Source organism: Rhinolophus sinicus, chromosome 3 (assembly GCF_057876585.1).
Source record: "Rhinolophus sinicus isolate RSI-liver-muscle chromosome 3, RSI-T2T, whole genome shotgun sequence".
In the NCBI taxonomy this organism is placed as follows: domain Eukaryota; kingdom Metazoa; phylum Chordata; class Mammalia; order Chiroptera; family Rhinolophidae; genus Rhinolophus; species Rhinolophus sinicus.
In genome coordinates this window covers 93,771,544-93,793,530 of record NC_142503.1, presented here as the reverse complement: position 1 = coordinate 93,793,530, position 21,987 = coordinate 93,771,544, and the positions used below count along the sequence as shown (strand labels likewise).

Genomic DNA, 21,987 nt, shown 5'->3' with positions numbered 1-21,987 from the left:
GAGAAAGGCATGGAACAGACTCTTTCCTTGATCCTTCAGAGACAGCATGGCCCTTCTGACATCTTTGATTTCAGACTTCTAACCTCTAGCACTGAGAACAGATTTCTGTTGTTTTAAGCAGTCCAGTTTGTGGTACTTGTTACAGCAGCCACAGGAAACTAATACACGTTAAGCGGAGATGCTGCATAAGAGCTTGACATATGAGACGCGAGTTCAAGAGAGAGGCCAGGACATGGGATCCAACCCTAGGCAGTGTGACACTCACATGTGCCTGGACTGTCACAAGCCTGGATGGTTCCATCAAGGGCACAGCACAGGGACAGACAAGTCGAGGTCAGGTCAGTGTTCTGACCTCATGCCAGGAAGAGGAATAGCAGGGAGTGGTGGCCAGGGAGGTAAGAGGAAAGCAGGGAGTGTGCAGAATCCTAGAAGTCAAGAGAAGAAAGTGCTTCTAGGAAGCAGGGAGAGACTGACGGTGGCCAGTTCTGCGGGGGAGCATTTTATTTTTAAGGTTGTTTTTAAGAGAAGCTGGAGCAAGTGAATGAAAAGACTGGGAAGGGGAAATGTGCAGCAGAGAAAGGGGACTGTCTGCCGGGGCAGGTGGGGGAGGCTGGCCTGGGACAACAGCTGGCAGTTGGGGCCCCAGACAGAACTAGGCGGAGAGAAGGGAGAGTGTGCAGATGCTGGCAGGTGTAGGGGTAGGCCACGGCTCTATTCTTCCCAGGAAGCACAGAACCATCACCAGCTAGAATGTGGGGGAGGGGCAGGTGCTGGGAATTTTTGGAGAGACAAAGAAGATGCTGCGAATATTACAGAAGAGGGAATATATAGATGATGTTTTGTAGAATTGTAATTTTACTAACCAATGTCATCCCAATAAATTGAGTAAAAATATTAAAGAGGAAACTGAGGCAAAGCAGCAGGTAGGAGTAGCCGAGCTGACTCCCCCAAGGTTTGTGGGCCTTGAGTCAGTCTTCTCTGCAGCCCTGCACATGGGGGGAACTGGTTATTTGTCAACCCAGGTACGTGTGTACTTTAAAGAAAAGGTGAGGAGGGGCCAGACATAGGTTACTACTGAGACTCATGCTAGAATTCCTCCCTGTGACCCTGGGGGAAAGGGAGCCTTCTTAGCCTGACCTCACAGGTCCCACCTCTGCTCCTCTGGGGAGGAAGAGGGAGGGCTAAAGGGAAGACCAACGGCCAGAGCTCCTGCCCCGCGCCCAGGGCCTGGGGCCATGCAGTGAGAAGTCCTGTGACAGAGAGGGGGCCGGGGCAGGTCTAGTCCTCTTCCCCTTCTCCCCACCCTCCCCGGCTCTGTTCCCCACCAGTGGAGCTGGAAGATGAGGCCCAGCGGCCATGTGAGTTAGTGAGCAGTCTCCTCCCCGGCTCATCCCTCTCCCCTTACAACGGGGCCAGGTCCCTCTGCCCCCGCCCCCAAGCACACCAGCCCCCAGGAGAGGTCCCAGCCCACTCCTACAAGCCCCTCCCAGCTAGAGCTAGGTCTCACCCAACCTCAAGGTATGTATCCCTCCGCCAGGCAGACTTGGGGTGAATAAATGGGATCCAGGGCAGAGGAAGAACACCAGGATTTCCCCAGGGCCCACAACTCTTCCTTAGTAGATTTTTACAAATCCTGCAAAATGAGTCGATCAGCCTCTTTTTTATTTATTTATTTATTTATTTATTTATTTATTTATTTATTTATTTATTTATTTATTTTAAGGCAGGCGCAGCTCGCAGTGGCCCATGGGGATCAAACCGGCAACCTTGGTGTTATTAGCACCACGCTCCAACCAACTGAGCTAACCGGCCACCCGCTATCAGCCCCTTTTTAAAGGTGAGGAAACTAAAGCTCAGTCCCAGTCCCCTGCCCAGGGTCACATTGTTGTGAGGGGCAGAGCCGCGCTCACACCCAGGCCTGGATAACCCCTGAGCCTGTTTTCCCACCACCTCGCCCCCTCCACACCAGGGATGGCCCCTGCTGGGTGTCTGACCGGGAGTGTGGAGGCGGGGCGACCGGCAGAGAAAGAACCTCATTCCTAATCTCTCAGGACAGTGCTCTTACACCTAACCAGGCCAGCTGCCAAGGGGCTGTCTGGTGGGACACAGCCCTGCAGAGAACCGACCAGCCCGTGGGGAAGGGTCGGCTGACCGGTCAGACTTCCTCGTGGGCTGGTACCTTCTGGGTTATCTGCAAGGCAAGGCTGGCTCTGGCTTTGGCTTTGAGCTTTGAGATGTGCTGGGAGAGGGAGCCCATAGTAGATAGAGGTGGTTCTCTGGCAAGGTCGCTTGGTCCACCCTTCTTGGGAAGCCTCTGTGGCCATTACTTGAAGGGACATGAAGGGACAGAGACTTCACCTAAGTAGAGATGCTCCAAGGAAGACTGCTGTCCTGCTGAGGGAGCCCCCTTGCCTGAGCTAACGCCCTTCCTGGGGCAGCCACACCTGGTAACTGAGTGTGGCAGGGGCAGAGGGGCGGGCACGGGCTCAATGCCCCTGTGACGGACAACCTCTCTCCAGAGCACCCCTGGTTGGCCGAGGCTCTGTCCAGCCCGCACTGCAGTCTGACTTCTGCCTCTGCCAGTTTCTTCACAGATATCAAAACCCCTAATAAATATTTCACCCCAAACCCACCTCAGCAACTATTTCTGGAGAACTCGATCTGCCATGGCAACCTATCTGCCATCTGACGTCTTTGGGGGTCAGAGAGCTCTCCCATCACCCCACGTTGACATCTGTCTCCTTGGGGCTCTGGCCCTGGGGCTCCCCTTGGAGGTACAAGCAGCCAGCTAGGCCTCTTCCTTCCTGAGACAGCTTTCTCTGTTCCTTGCTAATTATACCCCATACTGTCAACTGTAGCTGACCAAGACATTCCCAGCCCCCAACACAGACTGCTGCACACACTGGGGGTGGGGGATACAGGGAACACTCCTGGGCTGGCTGGTGGGTACAAGCCCAGAGCCTCGATCCCAGCCTTCCCCATGCCCTGCTGTGTGACTCTGAGCAAGTAATTGCCCTCTCTGAGCCTCACCATCCCCACCCATACAGTAGTTAGGGCCTGGTAGTCTCTGCCCCAGCAGGCCTGTCTGTGAGTCTGCATTGGCTCTCACTGGTCAATGACCCTCAGGTGGTGTCTTCCCAAACCCTTCTGTCACCAGGTCTCAACCTGCACTCCTGGTTCTTACTGCTCTGTAATTCCAACCTGGAATGCCTTCTCTCTTCCATGACCTCAACCCTGCACTGCTGGCTGCCTGGCTGGTCCTGAGCCTGCCACACCAGGCCATGCTGCCTCTAAAACCAACTTCCCTAAAACCCATGCAGACAAACCCACCTCCTGGGATGGACTTTCAGGACCATACCTTGGGGCTCCTGTAGGCTCTGAGGGGGACACACACAGCAGTTTCCCTTGTCTCAGGCCAGCCAGGCAGCCAAGTGCCCCCACATGCTCCCTGGGCCTGGCAGGTGCCTGGGACCAAGGGCAGTGGAGGCCTTCCCCAGGCAGAAGGAAACGGAAAGGTGGCCTGGGGTTCCATGGTCTCACCTGGCCCAGGTCCTGTCTCATCTCTGCCTGGCATGTTCTAAAAGGCTGTGTGACCTTGGACAAGTCACTTCACCTGTCTGTTTCCACCTCTGCCAGGAACCCCCACCCCAGATACCCAGGACCCGTGAATGCTCATCCAGAGAAAGACCCCAGCTCACGCAGGCCAAGCTTTGAGAGAACTAAGGGAGGGAGAATTTTCGAAGAGGAAATTGGGCAGAATAGAATGGTCATTGCTGGAGGAATTTCAGGCATTAGTGAAAAAGGTTATGTGTGTGTGTGTTAGGGTCAGGGAGGGGGCAGAAGGTGGGAAAGGACAGAGGCAGGACAGGTAGCCTGTTGGCCCAGCTCAGCCGTGTCCACTCTAGGTGCTGTGGGGAACTGAGGTCTCTGAGTCTCGGACTTCAGTCTGTAAAATGGAACCTATGCTTCACAGGCGACTGTGAGAACAAGAGGTCATCCATGCAGCCCAGCGCAAAACTCCAAGGCACCCCTGAAAATCTGGCTCAGACAGGTGCGTGACAAAACTCCCAATATTTAAGTAACACTGTTCCACAAAGGTGAGGCATGTTTCTCCTGTGGTCCCCAGGTCTCCCTCTCACCTTCCAGAGGCTCCCCCAGGGACAAGAGCCCATCAGGGCTGAAGTGGAAATGGACTGTGCATGTAAAGTTCTCGGCACATGGCTCTGCTCACAGCAAGTACTCGACAATGGCAGCCAAGGACATTCAGGTCTTTGTGGGCCACTGTGTGACATCGGGGAGGCTCTGAGCTCTGCACCCCTCACTGCACCTGGGACCCCACAGCTGAGAAGAACACCCACCCCTCACAGACTTAATGCTGACGCTAGCTAACACTTCACAGAGCTTACTCGGAGCCACACGAGGCAGGCAAAATATCCCCATTTTACAGGTGAAGAAACTGAGGCACTGAGGGGCTAAATGACTTGCCCATGATTACTTAGCTAGTACATTGACCTCATGGGGCAGTGCTGAGACCCAAACGAAACCAGGATCCAGAGGTATCTTTGATGAGCAGCACAACTTAATGAACATAAATACTGCTGGTTATGTTCATAAATAACAAACACTGTCAGGCCCTCAACCAGGTCAGAAGCAGGTTTGTGGCTTGTGAAGCTAACAGAGCTTAGGAATCAGGGCCCTTAGCCTGCACCAGCCTCTTCTGAGGCCCTGACAATGCATTCATGGACCGCATGATATATAAAATTTGCAAAAGCATAATTTTTCATATTGTTTTTCCTAGAGTCCCCCATCCTCGAATTATATAAGCTTAGGCCTCTAGAGTCACCTACATCCAGGATATAATTTTTTAAGGGTGGAGTAGAGACAAGAAGGTGATATTCTCAGGTGTTTACAGCACGCTCAGGGGAGAAAAGCAAGTTCTGGGGTCGGCCATACCAGCTGGGTCCTGGCAGTGCAGTGGACTAGGCTGGAGGACTAATCCAAGGGGCTGCAGACTAGGGTGGGGTGGAGGGCAGGTGTGGCTTGATCCACAGGGTAGAAACAAATCCCTCATTCAAATTCCTCTCCCCCACCCAGAATCCAAGGCCATCAGAACAGGCAGAGTTGATGAGGGAATAAAGAAATGAACGGCCCATCACCTCCTGGCTGTGTGACCCTGGGCAGGCTATTTTCCGGGGCTGAGCCCAGTTTCTTCATCTGTAAAACAGAGGGAGGGCGATAACCCCCACCTCATAAGGCAGAGGGGAGGACCCAAAGAAACCAGGTACAGAAAGTGCTAGGCATGGTACCCAGAGTGGGGTATGCCCCCAAGAAAGCAGTGTCTCAGTGAGGATGCAACCTGCTCGTGGGCTCGCAATTCTGGCTCCCTCGCTATCTGCTTGGCCTCCCTATTATTCTGCTGCTACTGCTGCCAACTCTGCTGGAGGGCTAGGGACAGGTGGACACTTCTGGAGCACTGCCCGCCTTGTGCCAGTTTCAACGACCCCTGCCCAGCACGTCCAGCTCCCACTCTGTGAAGGGGGGCAGGTGCAAGGGGACGTTCCTGGAATTAATCCCCCTACTCCCCAACCTGGAGACTCATCAGGGCTGGTCAAGACTCCCCAGAGCCAACACTTCCCACCCCAAAGAGGTCGGAGACCCCACCCAGGGCCCTCATGACACCAGCCAGGCGTTGCACAGCCAGAGCCCTTCGTCGTAACTGGGAAGCGCTCCCACATCCACTGGCTCGCTCTGTGCTCCCAGCAAAAGCATCACACGCTGCCAGATGATTACGACTTATCGTGCTGATCATTACGTAAGTTATGTAAGTGTCTAATCACTATGCTGTACACCTGAACTAATAGTGTATGTCAGCTAACTGAAAAAGAAATTACTTTTTAAAAAGCATCACATGAGTGCTAACTAGGCTGTTTTGCTGAACGGACAGATGATGAATGAATGAAAAAAAAATGAATGAATGAATGAATGCATGCATGCATGAATGAACGAACGAATGAATAGGATGAGGCTCAGTTAAGTGACTCGCCCAGCTGAGACGGAGCAGAAAGGGCACACATCTGGGCCTGATTTCCCTGCAGCGGCCAAGGCCAGCAGGTGCTCTTAGACCTGGGCATCCCCAAGGACAGCTCAGTAAGACCGCAAGCCGCCTCGCCTGGGTCCCGCTGGCTGGAGATGGCCTCCCAGGGAGCTACAGTAGGAAGAGCAGAGTGACTGCATCAAAACAGGCTTCCTGGATAGGAAGACACAGGGGCCCCGAGAGTCGTCTCCCCCACCCCCGGCGCTGCCAGAGCAGCCCCGACACCCTCTGCTGCACTCTTGCCCCTCTCATCCTGTCTCCACCAAGCAGTAAGTAAGCAAGATGTGCTTAAAATGTGACTCTGCTCACGCTGCTGCAGAGCCTCCACAGCTGCCTTTGGTGCTGGAGCAAAGCCATGCCAGCCCCCAGCCCTGCCCTGCAGGGTCGGCCCACAGCCTCCTGGGAACAGTCCTGCTCTGCTCCCTTGCCACCTGCGTGGCCTCCCTGTTCTTCTGTTTCTTTAGTCTCTCTAGCTCCAGGCCTTTGCCGGTGCAATGCTCCTGCCCCACGGTGGCCAGTCCACGCCAGGCCATTCCCTATCTCAGCGCTAACACTGTTCCTCAGGGAAGCTCCCCAACCAGTTCCCTCCATGATTGGCTCTCGAAGCACCATGTATCATTTCTTCGCGGCACTCACCAGAGTCTATAAGGAAATACTGATGTCTGCGATCACACGAATCATGGTCTTTCTCCGAATGGACTATAAGTGGCTGAGGGCAGGGACCAAGTCTGACCATGCCCACCACATCACCCCGGGGGAAGTTCTGTCCACAGGGACCCAGACTGACAAACTGGCCCTGGGGGTGGGCAGACCCATAGAGGTTAGCCAGGTAGACAGACATGGCTTAGTGCAGGAAGGTGAGCATTGGGGGCTGGTTTGCATCTTGGCCCTGCTCTGTCATCTCACACGAGTGATTAAACTTCTCTGAGCCTCAGTTTCTCCATCCACAAAGTGGGGATGATAAAATTACATCACAGCAGCGGCTTGAGGATTTAGTGGGGCCATGGGTATAAACATTCCCTCTTGTCCACCCCCCCATCCTAAATGCTCTTCCCAGAAGCCTCCAGGAGGAACCATGGCCCTGCAAGAGGTCTCCAGAGTGGGGAGGGAGGATCCCAGGCAGTGATGCCCTCATGGGGTCCCCATTCTGGGACCCCAGGGCCCCCCAAACCTTTGCCCACTCAGCCTTGGAGCTCCGGGCATGTGTTCCCCACCTCGAGGTGAAAACCCCTCACTCTGGGAAGCCTCTCTGACCTGAGCACAGGAACCTCTCCGTCCACCAGTTGACCTCCTCCCCTTGACTCCTCAGACCCCAGGCCCGCCAGACACCCTCCCGGGACTACACTGTGTGTTCTTCTCACCTACTCAACACTATGGTTCTTGGAGAGCAGAGTCAGCTCGGGGCTACGTCGACCACCCCAGCACTGGCTCTGGTACTGTGTATCATGACCCCTCCTGGGTACCTTGCAACCCCCAGTCCAGGGCAGGCCCACACTGCCGCATTCAGACAGCAGGAGGATGAATCCAGACTCAGAAGGACTTGGGGACCACTGCCTGCTTCCAACCTGGCCCCAACAGCTGGGACTATGGGAGAGGAGGGACCCCTGGCAGGAAGACTCAGCCGGAGCCCAGTTGTCTCCTCCACAGCAACAGTGATCACCGTCCATTATAATTAGGTGTGGGAAACACCCATCCCTGGGTCAGGGGTCTTGAGCACTGCAGTCCCTGGTCTTTTCCAGTCTAGGCCTGACATATCCACCTTGGTGGGCTAGATCAATGGATAATATCAATAGTAGTAACATTTATGGGGCACTCACTAAGTATCAGGCACCATCTAAAGGTATTACAAATATTAACGTATTTCAACTTATAAGGCAGGTAGTATAAAAATTCCCATTTTATAGATGGGAAGACTAAGGCCCACAAAGGTTCAGACACCTGCCCAGGGCCACACATTGACAGTCTCCAGAGCCCACTGAAACTGTCTCCCTGGTCCCTGTGTGTGGTTCTGAAGAGGAGTGGGTGCCTCAGCCTGGACCCCACCTGAGTCCCTTGCGTTCCCTCCCTGCCCGCCCTGGGATTCCGCTCCCTCATGTGAGGCGCAGAGGTGGGGGGGAACTCACCAGCACCCGGTCTCCTAGGCGCAGGTCCTTGTCACCCCGCTTCACGGAGCCACTGTCCGAGAGGTTGGAGCCTGACTCGTTGCCCGTCTTGACGGAGCTGTTGAGGACGCTCTCGCGCAGCGGGATGACGCGGCTGGTCAGCGGGGGTGTGGCCGTGCCTGAGTGCAGCGACAAGTTCTGGGCGGTCAACGACTCTACCGAGTGGGTGTCGCTGCCCGAGCCCTCGGCCGTGGGCTGCCGGGTCAGCTTGGAGGGCCGCGTGAAGATGCCCTGCAGGGCCGGGCACTCGAAGTAGCGCACGCCACCCACGGCACCATCGTTCTTGCCCACCGGCTCGTCCAGCACCACACCGGCCCACTGGCCCGGCGCGAACTGCGTCTCGCCCAGGTACTGCACCACGCCGGGCTTCACGCCGTTCACCCACACGCGCTCGCCAACCTCGAAGTCTCCCACGAAGTCATCTCCCACCTCGGCTGCCTTCGCTCCCGGCTTCTCAGGGGCAGCGGGCACAGCCGTGGAGGAGCCCCCCGAGGCCTGCTTGTGCAGCGGGGAGCCTGTGGGGTGAGGAGAGAGGCAGTGGTTAGGGCTGAGTGATAGCTGGACGGGGCCGGTGCTGGCTGACGGGGAAACTGAGGCAGGCACGGCTGGCAGTGTGGCCTTGGGCGGGTCTCATCACTCATGGGCCTTGGACATCCCTAGGTTTCTCCCTACTCTTCCAGCCCCTCTGGAAAGTTCTAAGAATTAAAAACTCAGGAAAGTGCCTCCTCAGAAGCAACACTTTCCATGGCTCAGGGTCACTCAAACTCAAGGGACAGGAACGAACCCATTACTGAGGGTTATAAGCTGCCATCTCCCTACCCCGTGGACTCAGATCTTGTGAGTGGTCTCTGTGGCCCCCACCCTTCTTCCTCGGACAGCTCTAGGTCCCCAAAAGGCTCCCAATCTATTTTAATAGCTGGCCACAAACATCTTGGTTCAAGGAAGGAACCAGGAAAACCCTCTTCCTCCACTCCTAAGCCTCCTTTCCCTTCCCTCCCCATTCCCAAGCTGCAGCCTGAAGCCTCAGGGCTGCACAGACCAGGAAAACTGGGAGGGAAGAGGGCAGGAGCAGAAGCAAGTATGTAACCTCATTCCCAGGACTGAACGCCAGGCTCTTTGGCCTAAACGGGGTTCCCTGATCCAGCCCCTCCTTATAGGAAGAATGACGCTGAGGCTCAGAGAGGCCAGGACCTTGCCCAAAGTCACACAGTAGAAATGGGACTCAAACCCTGGGAGGGGGCCTACCTCCCAGGCCTGGGCTCCGACGCGCTCCAGACCTCAAAGAGGAAGGGGAGGGAAGCAACTTCCTCAAGCTCACTCAGGAAATGACAAAGCAGGGCTCGACCCCCACCATGCTTCATGTGTGTCTGGCTCCTGGGCCCCACATAGGGCCTCTGGGGCAGGTGAGCACTCAGAAAGCCCGCCTGTTTGCACCTCAAGGTCTGGAGGCTGCCCCCTCTTCCTGTCAGACAGACCAAGGGTCAAGCAGAGAAGGTCTCATCCTTCTCCGCCTCTACTCCAGTGGCTGATGTGCTTGTGAAACACAGATGGAGACAGGAAGCAAGTAGATGCTGCCATACATACCCCCATCACACTGCCTATGTTTCTGGCCCTTCCCATGGGCAACCAGTGGGGGGTGCCACCGGGCAGCGGCTCCCACCCACACCCTCCTTTCAGCCAAGGGGCCCCGGGCCTGGCTGGATGCTATCTCAGGACTGGAAGCCAACCCTTAACAACAGAACTTCCGGGGAACCGGGAGGCCACAATTCCAAGGCAGGCCCAACACACAAGGCCAAGCAGGTAGGCTCTCGTCTGGGCACTGGCAGCAGTGGTAGGAAAGCATGTGGTCACCCAGGGCCTGGGCAGCTGGATGGGGTTCTTGACTGGGGTGGGGGGAAGGGGCTGCCTCTCACCTGTGAGCTGGGCTCCTGGGAGACGAACGAGCGTCACTGCTGAATTTGATTAACAACCAGTCATCACACCCACTAGCTGATGCTCTGTGCTAAGAAGCTGACACACAGCCACTCATCTGACCCTCATAGTTCATCCTGTCAAGTGATTTTGTCCTCCCAGTTTTACAGGCGAGGAATCTGAGGCTCAAAGATAACAGGTACTTTCTCTAGGCTCCCAGGCAGCAGGCAGCAGAGCCAAACTCTGGCCAAAGGGCTCTGGCTCTTTGTGCAGGGCACTTTCATTCATCTAACAAATGTATACAAACCACCACCATGCCCAAACTACAATCACCCCAAATCTTGGACTGCTCTGAATGGCCCATTTCACAGAATCTGGCTAAACTCTACAGTTCCCTAAAAGCAGGGAAAAACCTCATCTTTTACTTCTTACTTAAGGACGTCTCCTTCCATTTCTTGTTTAGAGATGAACCCCGAGTGGGACTCCAGTTGAGGACCCCCGAGGCTCTTTTTCACCACCGAGATCCCATGAGGCAGAGGCCACAGTGCTGAGAAAACAGGCCCTGGAGCCGCGCAGACATGTGCTCGAACCCAGCTGCCCTCAGCCCTACCTGGGTCTCCTCACCTGTACCTCTGTCCTGGGCTGTTGTGCAGTGACAGGACAGTGCATGCCCCATACCTGTGCCCAACAGGGCTGACTATTGCGATGTTGGTTGGAAAAAAACCCCACAAAAGGGCTTCCAGGCAGGTTTTGGTAACCTTGGGCAAGTGGCTGCACCCCTGAGTAAAACAGGGGGTAAGGGGGGCAGCCAAGTCCTCTGAAATTGACATAAAACATTGAGTGTAAGTTGGCTCACACACACCCCATCCTCCCATCTTGCTGGTCCCTGTACCGGGCCACGTTCCTGGGAGACTCCAGTCCTGATCCAGGACAATCCAGTATCACAAGGAGCTTCTGCGGGGATCTGTGAGCACCCCCCACCCCCCGCATGGCTCTCCCGCTCACCGGATCAGGTGAGCACCTTCCTCAGGCAAGCGGCTCTGGAAAGCAGTCAGAAGAAGCAGAAGCCACACATTGGATGGTGCCCAGCCCCCAGCCCCTCGTCACACTGCCCAAGAAGCCCGTCACCAGCGAGGTGTCAATGCTGTTGTTATTAAAATAGTGGCTACCATTTATGAAGTGCCAGCTGGATACTTTTTATACGTCACATTCTTCTCTTGCAGATTAGGAAACAGAGGGTATGAAACATGCCCAAAGTCAGCAGGCAGGGGACAGGTCAGCTGTTCTGGCTCAGAGCACTCTCTCGATGGCGCCCCTAGAAGGCACACATGCATGGCAGGTGCCCTTCCCATATCCGTTTCTAGAATGCTTCCCTGTGCGGAGGGGCTCGATGATGTCTGCTAACTGAATGGCTGTGGCCCAGGTAAGAGCTGGTCCCTACCTGTCCTTTTGCTTATAGCACAGAGGAGGGCCCCAGGTTGAGAAAGACCCAATGTGCCTATTCTGGGCAAAAATCTGCCTACTCAGCTGTTCTCCTTCCCAGCTGTTCCCACCCAGGCAGACCCTCAGGTAATCTCCTTTGTTCCCTCGCCCCCTCCAGGGGCCACAGGCCCAGGGACCAGTTGTTTCGACAGCTGCTAAAATCCTGTGGCAACCACACTTGGGTGTTTTGCTCCATTTTTTTCTCTTTTGTGCCCTCGGCTGCCCCAGTCTCCCAGGGACAAACCCTCATCAAATTCCCTTCTTACACTGGGGAATTTTTAGCCGCCTGAGGTTGGGAAGGTGTCGAAAACCCCTACAGAGCCCTCTTCCCTCCAGGGAGCCATTATAACACACTGGCTAGGCTTGACCAAGCCCCTTCCCTTACCTGGGCCTCAGTTTCCCCATGGGACACAAAGAGCTCGGTCAGAAATAGCCAGGGCCAGCACTGATGTCCTATGGGTGCCACCTCTTTTCCCCGAGGAGCTGGTGTGAGTACCCAGCTCTCAGACGGGCCACACCCTCACAGCTCCGAGGCTCTGGAAGCTCCCTGAAGCCAGGATCTGGGCCTTACCCCCTCCGAGTTCCTACACAGAGCAATAGTGGTTCAAAAACCCCCAGGAAAGCAAAGGGCAGTGACAAGACTTCAGCCTCACAGGAGCAGCTGGTCCTTTCCCCAGACACAGGCACGGGGGAATTTATTGCTGGTTTCAAGTTCAAAGTAGAACTTGGATGAAAAGGGCTGAAGGACATGGTGTGGAGTGGCAGCAGCTGGTGGCCTGGTCCAATAGTGGGTGGGGGGCCCAGATGAGACGGCATCCTCCTCTCCTGGGGAAGCGGGCACAGGTCTTTTCCGTACCTGTGGAATCTCAGCCGCCAGGGACCCCACTTGCTGAGCATCCAGTGTCAGATGCTGGGGTGCCAGGCATGGCCAAACGAGGCGCAGCGCGGGGCTGGGGTGGGGAGGACGACAGGACTACGGCTACAACGTGGCTGGCCGCCTGCCTGGCTGAGGAAGGGACCAAGATCTGTAGGTGCCTGGGGTTGGGGAGAGAAGGCTCACGGCTGATGGGTTTGGGAGCCCCTCCCAGAACCTCTGCCCCAGCGGGTCACACAGCTTGCTCCCTCACCAACTAAGACACGCCTTCCCTGACTGCTTCATCTAAGAGCCAGCCCGCCAGCTTCATCCTCTACTCCTTTATTCTCCCAGAGATGTGTCCCCTATCTTCACCCATGTATGTCTGCCTCCCAGACTTAATCCAAAGCTCAAGGGGCCTTGCTTCCTCTCTAGCTCCCAGCCGGGCGCCAGGCAGCAGGCCCTCACAATGCCAGCTGCGCTGTCGCTCAGAGCGGGGTCCCGCTGCAGAAGCAGGAGCCACAACGGCTGTGTTGGGTACACGGCATCTTCACATCCTGAGCTGCAGGAGTTGTTCACCTGCCGTTTATCAAGGAAACAAACGGAGGCTCACTCCAGGAGGTTTCTGCTTCGCCTGGTCTCCTTCTGCCTTTGTACCTCCCTGAGGTACTTCCCTGTTTTCCCCGGGTTTCTAGAGGAAAGCTAAGAACCTCTTCTCCTTTCAGAGGCAAACCTCCACCCCCCTGTCCCCTCCCCTCTCCCCTCTCTCCGACAGAGCCCATCTGTGTGGCATCAACGTCCCCAGCCCACAAAAACAGCAGCTTTCCCCACAGTACCCGCCTCTGGCTGTCACCTACTCTCCTTCCCAGCACACCAGCTTTTCTCCCTCTATTTAAATGTTTGCTACACAGATCATTCACGTCCACTGCAGAAAAATTAGAAAACACAGGTTACTGATTTTGAAAAAAATTAAAGCACCTATAGTTCTGTCATACAAACATAATACAGTTAACACCTTGACGCATGTTTTTCTAGGCTTTATCCTGTGCCTGTTCATACTATATAACTGTGTGTATATACGTGTGTGTGTGTGTGTGTGTGTGTATACTGCATACTTAAAAACACAAGTGGGGCCACAGTTTGATACTCCTTGGTTCTCTGCACTCCTTGAGGTGGGTATTTTTCCACCCAGCAGTGTCTAGAAGGAAGTGGCTCCATCTGCAGAGGAGACTCTGCTTCCCAGGCCCTCTCTGACCCTCCACTCCTGACCCCTTCCCGCTGTGGACACTGCTCGTGGGTGGTTGCCATGGCCTCCTCCCTGCAGGGCAGTGGGCCCGGCCTGTCTTGTGGTGCCCGGCTCTGCTGCCACCCTCCCCCAAAGGCTCCCTGCCCCAGTGACAGGACTGGGGGCCTCTCTGCCTCCTCCACCCCTGCCGCCCTGGTGACCCCACCACGGGGTTGTCTCCATCCACTCCTCTCTCCATCTGTGTCATGGCTGGTTGTGTGTTGATCAAGGCTTAACAACTAGCTCTCTGAGGGAAAATAAATAAATAACCCTCATCTGTAGCATTTCCCAATTTCCATGGTGTAAATTCTCCCATCATGGCCAATTTCAAGCTACCAGCATGTCACTGAACATGGAGTTGGAAGAGATTATGTAGTAAGCCCACCATGGGATAAATAACCTCAAAAACACAGATACTACAAAATCTTACTAGCAGTAAATAGTAGTATTTTACCAGTACTAAAATAATAGAAGTATTTGTGGTATAAACAGTACTAGAAGTACTACTACAAGGCATGTGTTTTGAGTATTTATTACCTATGTTTCTAACAGAGTTTATTTCATTGTTAAGTTCATACAATCTGATAGTGTAAAATAATGGCAGTGTTTAACATCTAGCTTGCAAAATTCCTGAAATTTCACAATTGGTTCTTGTGAACCAGCATGGGTTGGTGCCACCACAGCACCAGCCCCAGCCCAGCCCACACCCTGGACGCATGGCCCAGCCCATCCGAGACCCATACAAGTTCTCTACAGACCCCACAAAGGAAAGACAGGAAGAGGAGACAGAGAAGCACCAAGTCCCTGACCCATCTGCACACACAGAGCAGAGCGGGAGGGGGCAAGAGGCAGGAGACATTGCCCTCCTCTGGTCAATGCTGGCGGAACGCTGGTCTACACTATGCTCCCCTATGATCCAACCCTCTCCCAAAGTTTTAGCTACTGCTTGCATGCTGACACACTTCTGCTTTTTAAAAGACACTAAAACACTCTAATACACACTTCTTGTAAAATACCTGGCTCTCTGGGAGATGACACAGGAAGATACAGAATGAAGTTGGGCCCCAATTGCTCCCTCAAGCCCAGATTCCTTCCCTGGACATCAGACTTGCGCATCCAGCAGTTGCCTCCTCCTGGATGTCCCCCAGAATCTCACATTCTGAACGGCCCCCCACCATGAGCTCTTCCTCTGTCCTCCCCATCTCTGAAGTAACCCCCCCCCCATTCATTTACTCAGGCCACAGACCCTAATTGCTCCTTACCCCTCCCCTCAATCCAGTTACTTATCAAGATTCAGCAATTCCACGGAAAAAATAACTCCTAAATCTGTACCTCCCTCTAGGGTCTCAGAGGCCCCTCCCAAGATCAGGCCCTTGAGAGTTCACATCTTGCCCAGCTTAGCAGCCTCCAGTCAGCCCTCTGCTCCCACTCCTCCTCCAGAGCCGTCAGACCAAGCCCTCCGCAAGGCAAACCCAATCTCATCATCACTCCCCCAATCCATTTGAAATCCCTAGATAGGGATCAATTTTATGTTAACCTTTGACTTTTATAATGAGCCCATGTTACTTTTGTAATAAAAATGAAATGCAATGCTTTCAAAAAGAAGAACTAAAATAGGGAATGTAATCTTTGGCCCACTTCCCACGGAAATAATTTAAAAAGAAAAAACTGACTCACTGTCTTGTCATTCACAAAACAAACAAAACAAAACACAAGACCTGAATCTAAGTGCCCCAAAATAGGGGACCCGGCAGTGATATAAATTATGGTCAGGTCTTTCAGATTATCACGCAATCTTTAAAAACAATCTTTAGGTTAGAAGGGAAAGTGTTCTGATGTGATACTTGATGAGAAAACGGGGTTCAAGAGTGTCCCAAACAGCATGCAGGCATGAAAGCCCGGGCCTGGGGGAATGGGAATATAGGGAACAGGATAAAAAGGAATCAATTTAATAAAAACACAATCAGGGACTTACAGGGACCCACAGGGACCATATGCCGTGAAGTTGGCCCTCTAACAAGGAGTACCTACCTTTGCTAGGACCGGTCCCTCACGGAGCCAGTCAACCCTACATGTTCCACAGAGCGTTACTAGGTATAATGAAAAAAAAATTTTAATCTCCAAATTCAAACAGGCTGGAGAACCAGCAGCTTTAAGTTAAGGTTCCTTTGCTGCAGGACTTTTCAGAGCCTTGATGCTAATGAGCACTGACTGCTTAGGAGGGGCTATAAATAAGGTGACCACAGGATTCGTCAGCCACAACCAGACACCTTGGAGAGAAAGGAGGTGTTATTAATACAGCATCATGGCAAGACCACAGGGCTGTCTCAGGCAGAATATGGAAACCCTGCCTGCCCTCATCGGCAGCCACCCCACGGGGCTCCATGCTTCCTTGCTCTAGACAGCCTGCCACCCCACCCAGAACACAAGCTCTGCGAGATGGGGCCCACCCCAACACCCCTCTCCATCATCAGAGCCTCGGAACCAGGCTGAAATGCAGCCTTGGCCATGACGCTGAACTCCCCTCCCTGCTGGCCTGAAAGCAACATATATAAATGCCCACAAACCCCGAGGCTGCTTTGTGCTCTGAGCCCCCATCCCTCCCCAGCAGGTGCTCAAGACACAGGTTACAATGGAAGGGATGAGGTCTCCATGGCATTCCTTGGGGAGCCAGTTTTCCCAAGTGAGCTCCCCAGCCCAGTCCACTCCGAGGCCAGTCCCTCTGATGGCACCCACTGACACAGCCTCCAGGGAGGGCTGAGTCCACACCTCCCAGCCCACCCTGACCAAGGCAGGGCCATGGCTTCTGGTCACCACAGGCCAGCATCACCCTGCCACACTGCCATTCATCCCTGCCATTCGTCCCTGGAGAACAGACCCACTACCAGCCACTCTGGCACGGCCCCAGTCCAAAGAATTGCTGTGTCCTTCCTGAGCCAAATGGAACTCAGAAGCCCCCACCCAGGAGAATCAGCCAGGGACCCAGGGGAGAAAGACGTAGGTGGCTTACCCCGAAAAGAGCAGAGCCAGCTCCCCATGGAGAAACCCTGCTGCGGCCACAGGCAGGCAGTGCTGGCAGCTGAGCCCCCGCCCCCTGGATCAATACCAGCAACGTCAGGAGCATTGGGAGGCTGCCCTGCCCCCTGCCAGCCTCCCAGCCCAGCCACAAAAAGCTCGGCTTGGCTTTCCCCACCCTCATGCCATTACAAAGTTTAGGATGTGGTTAGGGAGAGCAGGAGAGGGTGACCTTGACAGGAGTGAGGGTTGCCTGGGGGCCGTGCTGGTTCTGCAGGAGCAAGGGCTGGAAGTGGCCCTGCTTCCACCCAGGTTTGCACAGCATCTGCGACAAGTCACTTAAAATGGGGATGATGCCTCCTGCCCTCCCCGGAAACAGGGGTACCAGGGTGAAAGACGTAATCCTCTGGGGGCGGAGTGGGGTGAGGTCAGTGTCTAATAAGACGAGAAGCCAGCTGCCACGCTGGGCCCCACGTGGGGCACGTCTGGCCGGCTCCCATATCTGGAGCACCCACAGGGTGCAGGGGCATCCAGGCCCCAGCTCAGTAAGCCAGAATGAAAGCTCTGGGACCAGCCCTCTGTGGGCCCTTTGTTGGGGATCAAGATATAGGAGGTGGGCCCCACCGCAAGTGGCCTGCTCCCTGTCTGAGGGGAAATCCCACGCATTCGGCCTTCACCTCCTGTGTCCTGGGTCGGCAGTATGAGGAAAGGACAAAAGCACACTGGGGGACAGTTGTGACCAACCTAATGGTAACAGCTCACTCCTCCTACCCGGCCCACCTGCCCGAGGCATAAGCTAAGTGTGTGGAGCTGGGACTGACTTGGGGCCCCAGCCACCCCACCCCTGGCGTGGGACAGCAGGTGCCAGTGGCCTGAGCCAGTTTTAAACCCAGCCCAGCTTGAGTCTCAACTCCAGCCCAGTCACGTTCTGGCCCTGTAACTCTGGGCAACTCAGCTGAGAGTTCCAAGCCTCAGTCTTCTCATCTTTAAAATGGAGAGAAGAGCAGTTATTTCTCACTGGGTTGTTAATGAGAGAGAAATGTTGTTAAGATGCTCTCTGCAGAGCCTGCTTGTGACACAGCAAGCATCAGATGCCATCCCTCCTAGATGGAATATCTCGGGGGCTGGACCACAGTGCAAGGGATGTGAGAGGCCCTTCAAGAACCTGCCTGCCCCAGCAGAGGGGCAGGGCTGGAGGGAGCTCAACCGTGCTCTGTCCCTTCACTCAGCAGCCCTGAGTCCTCCCCAGGTCACTGCAACCAGACCTTCTTGTTGGGGCCCAGAGACACCCATGGCCTGGCCTAGCGGGCTCAGAAGCACACCCCATGGAAGGGCTAAGGGCCCCTGTTCATAGCCTGCCTCGGCCCCTTCTTTTCCACGACTGCAGGGCAATACCAGACCCTGCCTGACCACTGCAGGCTGTTCCTGACACAAAGTAAGGGCCATAGCCCAGCAGCTGTCGTGGGCCACCAGCCTGAAGGCCTGCACCCCCTTCTCCCTCAGGCCCAGGTTAGATTCCACACCCCTAAGCAGCCCTGTCCCAGCTCGCTAACTTCCATCTCAGGCCCTGGCGCCTGCCCTGGCCTGTTCTCGACACTCCCACTTGCCCCCTCAAGCTGCTCTCCACTCCTCAGTCTTCTGAAGCCTCTGGGCCTTTTAGCCCCTATTTCCTTTGACTGGATGCTCTTGTAACCTCTGCTGGGTTGGTTCCTGTCACTCAGACTCTGCACCAATGTCGCCTCCTGGTGAGACTCTCCCTGAAGGCCGATCTGAGGCAGCTTCCAGCAGTGCCCATCCTGCCTGGCTGGGCTGCCCGTGACCTCCTGTGCCACGCAGGCCTTTGCCCACAGGTGTGTCCCAGAGCGCCTTCCTGCAAGCCTCCTCCTCCTCCTCTGGGCCACCTCCCGGTATGAGAGACCTCCTGCAACAGCCCTTGGCCTTGCTGCTCCCTGTGTCACAGCTCTGGGATCGACACAGACCCTTGTGGGGCCCTTCATGGGGCAGAGCCAGGGAATCAGCCCAGGCCCAGCCTTTGCCCAGACCCTCTGCCCGGAGGCTGAGCTCATGCTTTGGGAGGCAGCCACTGCCCTGATTCCCAGCACAAACTGAAGCTTCTTACCACCGCCTACTGCCAACCAGGCTCCAGCCTCCCCCAGACCCATCCCTCACTGCCCTGGTGCTCCTCACGGGGGCCCTAGCCTTTGATGGGGGTGGCGCCTCAGAGGGCACGTGAGCAGTTCCATGGGATGGGACGGGAGCCTGAGGCGTCACACGAGCGCCGGTGCCACCGTCCCCCCCTGGTGCTTCCACCCGCCCCCCTCTCCACAGACCCGGTGCAGGGACAAAAGCAGCTCTGGGTGGCAGAAATCTCCCTTCCCTTCTCAGGGTTTCATTGCCTCAGCCAACTGCTCGCAGCTCTCTGCTCCCTCCCCCGCCTGCACGTCTGCAAAGGAAGTGGGTGCCGGCCGGCGGGGAACCACCAAGCCCAGCACTTTGGGCACAGGGGCATGGCCCTGCAATCAATCGGGCATTCCGAGTGGCACCTCCTCTCTCTGCAACAGCCTTGCGGGGGCCCAGGCCAAGTCAGGCCCCCATCCCCCACCCTCAGGGGCTCCCACACTGCTGTGCAGCATGACTAGGAAGCAACGAGCAGGCCTCACTCTGCTCCAGGCCCATTCCCTTGAGGGATCACTACGCAGCCACTCAAAAGGACGGCAAAGGCACTTCCCACAGAATGTAATCGAACGTGGAAAAGATGCAAATCTGGGTGCAACCCAAGATTTAACCGCGTACAACAATATATGCAGCAGGAAAAATAATGGCAGGAAATTGATCACAGGAGTGGCTGTGATCAGGTTCAGTGGAGGGGTAACTGGTGTTTCTTCTTTCATATCTTCCAAGCTTTTCGGTAATGAGATTACGGAAGGGTGGAAGGAAAAGAAATTACTCCATAATGAGTTTTGTACCTGCAGGCACTGCACATTCCTTAACTGACTCGATCCCATCAGACAAATGTTATTATTACCCCATTAGTGGCCCAGAGAGGTTAAGTAACTCTTCCAGGGGCAGCGCACCTTAGAGCTGGATCAGAGCCACATTCAGGCCTCTCTTGATCAGGGAAGGAGCAATGAGGAAGGAACCCAGAAGGCGCTGCGGGGCTCTCTCCAGTAGAGAGAGGGTCGGGCTCAGGCCTGGCAAGTGCCCTTCTCCAGAGAGTGGGCTACACAACCACCACCCTCACCCCCCTGGACAAGGTCATCCCCCTTGGTGCCTTTGCTCTTCTCCACTTCCTGCAGGCCCTCCGCCTCCCCACCACTGACATGCCCTCCATTCTCAAGGCTACGCTCTTTCCCGCTTCCCCCAGGAAGCCTTCCCTGATGGCTCACTCATGGTGGTCAGCCCCGACCTCCCACAGCCCTGGCAGTGAGTGCAGCCATCCTCACCTGGGTGACCACATGTCACTGGTCTCCCCGTCCTTGCTCTTAACCCCCACAGCCCGTTCTCCACATGGTGGCCTGAGGGATATGAACACTGCTCCTCTGGTAACATCCTCCAACAGCTCCCATCACACTTAAACCCAAACCCCTGCCCTTTGTAGCCTGCCTCTGCTACCCTCCCCAATCTCATTCACACTCCTCTCTACCCAGGCTTGCCTTCCTTATGTTTCTTAAACCAAATTCATTCCTGCTCAGGACCTTTGCATCACTTGCTCTCTCCACCTGGTACATCCTTCCCTACTTGTTTTTTCTCACCTGGCTTCCCATGGCGCAAGAGTGCCTCCCAAGAGTAAAGGAGGATTTGCCACCTTCGAGGGGGAAGTCTGGACCTTCAAACGTGGCTGTACTGGGCAGAACTGCCTGCGTAGGTCTGCCCACAGGCTGCACCACACAGCTTCCTCACCCTCTCATGCTGGTTGTTTGGCTCTGCCAGCGACCTGGCTCTGCCAACTGCCCATACCTTTGGCTCAAACTTTCCTTGACCCCACCCAGGGCCCAGATTTCCTAGTCTGGACTCTGGCCGTTTTTGTCTCTCCAAACTTCTGCACCAGTCAGAGGAGATGGACAGTGTTTCCCATTGATGGCTGCAGCATAATCAAATCAAGAATTTGTGGCTAAAGACGTCCATCACAGCATCATTTATCAAAGTGAAAAATAAAAAACAATCACAATTTTCAACTGCAAAGAACTGGTTAAGAAAAAATTTCCAAATCCTTCTATCACATTCTTTTTGACTTACAACCCTCCAGTGGCTTCCACTGCTACTAGGATGGAAGTGAAACGTCCACCTGCCCTCACCTGGTTTACCCCCATCTCACCAGCATGTTTTTCACTGGTCGTGTTCCAGCCTCACTCACTTTCTTTCCCTCCCTTATACTCACCATGCTCCCTTCCGCCACTGAGTCTTTACACCTACTGTTCCTTCTGCCTGGAATACCCTCCCCTCTTCATCTAGCGAACCGTCATCCAGCTCACGCGTCCCCTCCGCAGGGAAGGCTTTGCTGCCCTCTCAGGCCCAGGTCAGGCCCCACTTATAGGGTCTCATGACACTCAGCCTCCCTCACCAGACTGGTAGCCCCCCTGAGAGCCGGGGCCACATCCATTTTTGCTCAGAATGAGAGCTCCGGTGGTTAGGGGTTAGGACCATGTCAACAAAGCAGGCCCTTGACTTATATTTGTTGAGTGAACAGAATATTTTACAGCCATTAAATATGAACATGTGAAGTTTTAATAACATGAAATATTCACCTGATCATATTAAAAGGAAAAAAGCAGATTTGCAAGTTGTTTATGCAACATGATTACAAACAGTTAAGAAGTGGAAGGACATAAATCAAAATAATAAATGCCTCCAGGGTGTGGAATTACAGGCAATCTTACCCCTGTATCAAACTTCCCAAATATCCCACAGGGGCTATCTTACTTTTAACATCATAAAAAGCAAGTAACTAACAGCTCTTCTCTACCATTTGCCCTCAGAGCTGGTGCCTCTAGCCAGGGCGCCCTCTGCCCACCAGCAGAAAGACTTGAGGTCAGATAAAGAAAGGTTAAAGGGCGTGGCTCTGGGCAGCAGACAAGAAGGCTGGTGGGGAGATGGGGCTGGCTCCACTCGGACAATCTCAGACCTTGGAGGGGAAACAAGTGGGGGTGGGGAGGCCGATAAAGGCTGGAGTTTGAATCTCAGCTGT

General features: G+C 54.8%; 1 protein-coding gene across 3 annotated transcripts in view; it reads right to left on the bottom strand.

Moving 5' to 3' along the window:
- CLIP2 (CAP-Gly domain containing linker protein 2) overlaps window positions 1–21,987 on the bottom strand; it is an 81,932-nt gene that overhangs the window by 40,384 nt on the left and 19,561 nt on the right. For all 3 annotated transcript variants that reach the window (XM_019754979.3, XM_019754978.3, XM_019754980.3), the window contains exon 3: window positions 8,218–8,771. In XM_019754979.3, the coding sequence (XP_019610538.2) occupies window positions 8,218–8,771 (554 nt within the window). The remainder of the gene's footprint in view (window positions 1–8,217; window positions 8,772–21,987) is intronic.